General features: G+C 34.2%; 1 protein-coding gene across 2 annotated transcripts; it reads right to left on the bottom strand.

The window, feature by feature from the left end:
• LOC114419296 (transcription factor bHLH121-like) lies at positions 1 to 3,784 on the bottom strand. 2 transcript variants are annotated; one of them, XM_028384945.1, is made up of 5 exons: positions 3,536 to 3,784; positions 3,184 to 3,317; positions 1,636 to 1,763; positions 1,075 to 1,473; positions 1 to 493 (listed from the first exon to the last, which is right to left on the bottom strand). In XM_028384945.1, exons 1-5 carry the CDS (start codon positions 3,646 to 3,648, stop codon positions 353 to 355), a joined length of 915 nt encoding a protein of 304 aa, XP_028240746.1. In that variant the 5' UTR covers positions 3,649 to 3,784; the 3' UTR covers positions 1 to 352. The 2 variants fall into 2 exon arrangements, with proteins under 2 accessions (XP_028240746.1, XP_028240745.1); XM_028384944.1 differs by having other exon boundaries at positions 1,075 to 1,548; positions 3,536 to 3,783.
• Between the last annotated feature and the right edge of the window lie 499 nt (positions 3,785 to 4,283).

Genomic DNA, 4,283 nt, shown 5'->3' with positions numbered 1-4,283 from the left:
TAGAACAATTCACCAAGTTTTGCATTAAGTATATCACATGCTAATCAATATTTATATTTACACTGTGTAAGAGGTTCTTAAGCACTCAAATTGCTCAAAGGTGGGTTATTAGTTTGCAAATTGCAACCGACATAGGGGTTACGATGCTGTAGCTGTAGAAGTTTAACTTAGGAATATCTGCTTTTTCTGTTGTCAGGGTAAGAACTGCTCCATAGGTCATCAATTTGGTTTAGAAATGATAGAATCTATTGCTAAATTATACTTATACCAAGGAATGAGTATCAATTCGAAACTGCTATAGATTTATGACCTGCATGAAGTGGTTAAATGGTACAAAAATCCATATACAATATCAATTATCAGTCTTCGGGATGTCACCCACGCTGTTGGAGCTATCTTGAAGTCCTAGAGATGAAGAATACTGGCTTGAAGCACTCCCACCTATGATGGTTCTATCCTTCATCTTGCCCTTCCTTCCTCCAGAAGTGCAACCCTACAAAAATTGAAAAGAATATTGTTAGTTTGAGCATTGAGACAAGTTTGATTTTTTAATATGTTTGCTTTTAGTCCCTCTATTTGGTAGAGAGGAGAGAAATATAATGGATAGAAATTAAATGAATGCATAAAAATAGGTGAAAATAAAGTAGAAATGAAAAGTGTTTGGTTGAAGAGAAATCAAGAAGAGATGAGAAGAGAGATGAGTAGAAATAGGTGAGTAATAGTACTGGTTCCACAATTTTTAAAAATGTTTGCACCCTAATATTCTCTATCAAACCAATCAAAATATTTCCATCTCTCCCCCTGTTCTCAATTTCTCCTCTACCAAACATAGCCTAAGAAAAAATCATCTCCTTTTAGTCCTTCATTTATCCAAATGCGTGATATGTGGTCCCTATTTCCATAAACATGAGACCAAAATGAAACTATTTTTTGCGAACGATAACAACTACACCTTACACATTTTCAAACACAAAGGACCAAATAGAGATTAACTTTTTTAAGGGACTAAAGGTGAACATTTTGATATTTACATATGCTAAAAACATATTTAACCCTTCAAATTTTATGACCTACCTGTTGTGTTGATGATGATCCAGGCATCTTAAGTTCAAGCTCTGTGACCACATCGTCAGTCTCGCTACTTCTTTCAGCGCCACTGGACCTTCTATGACCTGGTGACTTGCTACCGGATTCTTTTTGGTTCGATGCGTGGGACGTGGAAGCATACATCATTGATGGCGGCTCAACTGGGGGGTGGCTAGTTGGAGTAGTATATGGGACATACATTGAACAAGGATTAGGAATGTGGCCAGGGTTTTGATTTCCAAAGAAAGGAAAAGGTTGAAGAGATGGGTGGATGGAGATTGGAGCAGAAGGGATATGTATGGGAACTGGATATGAGTAAGGTTGACTAATGACAGCCGAAGGGTCAATTGCACTCCATGGGAACATGATTCTGACTCTCTGCTGATACTGCACATTAAGATTTTCTATATCAGATTTAAGAGATGTCTTCTCTTCTCTGAGTTCATTCTTTTCTTGCATTAGCTGCAAATTATAAAATCGACAGAAGAAATGAGCAGCAGACAGGACATGTAATCTCATGATGAAAATTTTAAAAAACAAGAATCTTACTTCGCGTGACTCTTCAGAAAGTGTTTTATGCTCTGTTTTAAGCCTATTAACTTCAGCGGTTAAGTCCTTTAGCATTTGGACGGTCTCAGTGAGGATAGTTGCCTTGTCATTCTTTGGTCTATCAGGATCTGTATAGAGTTCAACAAACATAAACATCTCAGGCATGCTATGTTATAAATGTTACATCAAATTGGCAATATATGTTGAAATTGGCAATATATGTTGAAATTGGCATGAAGACTAGCACCAGATATAATATATCCTTACCTAAAGATATTTATACAAAATTAGATAAAAATTCTGGAAAAAGCACCTTTGTATAAAAATGCTATCTTAGAGGCCTCAAAAGTCAAATTAGCATATTAAGATATTCCCTTACAACAACCAGAACAATAGCAAGACCAGGCACAACAGCTAAAATTTATACCAGGACTGCCTGCTTCCACTAGCCATTTACAGTACAAAATCAAAGATTCAAAGAAGGTTCTTGTTTCAGCAATCAGCACAGAATCAATCAGATCATATGTAGGTTCTTACATCTTTGCCAGTGAGCAAAAAAAATGGTGACTAATGGAGAATTGCATATATCCATGCTTTTATTCATTATTTGCTCTTCAGTCATTTTGTATTACATCTCAGGCTCTAAATGAGGTTTTGAAGATTGTAAAGGGTATAAATATAAATTCAATTTTCTTAGTAATAGAAGTTTTATCCATTTTCTACTGTCAATAATCAGAGGATCAGCTCTGTGATCATTTTGTATTACATTGCATGAGTATTTAGGTGCAAGGTGAAACTTCATGCACTATAAGGAAGGTTGCTTTTACTTAAGATTCACAGGTATGTAGAAGCTATGCCAAGTTTAGATTTATTTATTTGGCTAAATCTTCTTTTTTTAATCATGTGCAACCACTTGATGGGTGTATAAAAATTAACAGTGTAGCAAAAACTCTCAGCAATATAACCAAAAGCACAAGACTTCTATTTTCTTGACCAACCCGTATGGTAAAGCATACATTAATGGACATTGCATTGCCATAAAGAAAGAAAATCAGTTCTACACCTACATGATAATTTTCATATTTTAAGGGTCAAAAACCTGCAAAATAGCCTATTAAAAGAGTTTATGGTTTAATTTTTATATACAATTCAATATAAAAAAAATTCAGTCAGTCAATTAGAAATCTCTACGAGTATGACTTATAAATAGTTTAGTATTATATAAATCAACAATCTTATCATAGACAATAAATAATAAATGATCGAATGAAAGTGTAAAAAATATTTACATTGTTAAATCCAAAGATATATATATATATATATATATATATATATATATATATATATATATATATATATATATATATATATATATATATATAGGTAATTTACTAAATTATACGCTTATTCCTAAAATTGGCCTTCGAGAAGTCAACACTTGTAGGACAAGAATAAAAATTCTAAAAAAAAATTGGTAAATTAAGTTTGATATATTTATAGAGACGAAAAGGAAAGTGACAGGTAGTTGTGTGGATGGAGGCAACGAACCTAACGCGTTTCCCAACTCTTGGAAGTGTTCGTTGAGTCGATCCCTTCTGAGCTTCTCGCGGTCTGCCTTTAGAACCTTTCGTGCCGCACTTGGATCCTCGTTTTCCCCTTCACCCTTCTCTTTCTCTCTCTCCCTACACACAATTAGTTATTTAGTTAGTTAGTAACCGTTGTTTCGCATCTGTAACGGAAGTTGTGGATCAACTGACGTGAGATTGTTTCAACATCTCGGGTTTGAGTCAGCTGCGTTAAATAAGAGTTTCGGCGTCTATAATGGTCTTATCCAACTCGAATAAGATTGTCTCTAGGTTGAACCTAAAAGAAAAATAATGAATTACAGTAACATACAAACCTCACAGCAGCTTGAGAGTTGCGGAAGCGGTTAGAGGTGAGAGTGACGTGTTGGGGTGCTGCATCTGAAGCGGGTTTCGAATTGGACGAGTCTCGTAGCTTTCGCTGATCCATTTTTCGAGTTTAGAGATATTGCTGCTGGCTGCCACGGCCACAATCTGAATCTAATCCAAATCCAAAGACTCGTTTTGGGAGAGAGAAAGAGAGAGGGATGAAGCGTGTGCCTTCCACGAGCCAGCGCGGAACCCCATATATATCCATTTTCATGATGTTTTATTTTTAATCATTTCGTTTTCGGGACACTTGGTCCTGGATTAGCACGCTGCGATTCGGTGGCTCACACGTGTGAGCAGTCACACTAACATTTGACATTTAAACGCACATTTTTATGCATGCCTGTTTATCAAGGGTTTAATGACTATATAATATTAGTGTAAAAAAGTGATGTTAATTGGTGTTTTTGGCATATTCGATATTGGATAATGGTTAATGAATTAAAAAATATTTTTTTATTGAGATGTGTAAAATTATGTTGGTTATAATTTTTTATGCTATTCTAATTTTTATAATAAATATTTTTAAATTTTTTTTTAACTAATGTCTTGAAAACACTGATGATAAGATCCTAAAAAAATTATTTTATTAATTAATAAAAAATACAATTATTATCAAATAGTTGACAATATAATAAATAGAAGTCAATTTATCTTAATTGGTTAGGTTGAACAATATGAGTGATTATAAATCTC

Source organism: Glycine soja, chromosome 7, assembly GCF_004193775.1.
Source record: "Glycine soja cultivar W05 chromosome 7, ASM419377v2, whole genome shotgun sequence".
In the NCBI taxonomy this organism is placed as follows: Eukaryota; Viridiplantae; Streptophyta; class Magnoliopsida; order Fabales; family Fabaceae; genus Glycine; species Glycine soja.
This window is presented reverse-complemented; position numbering and strand designations above follow the sequence as displayed.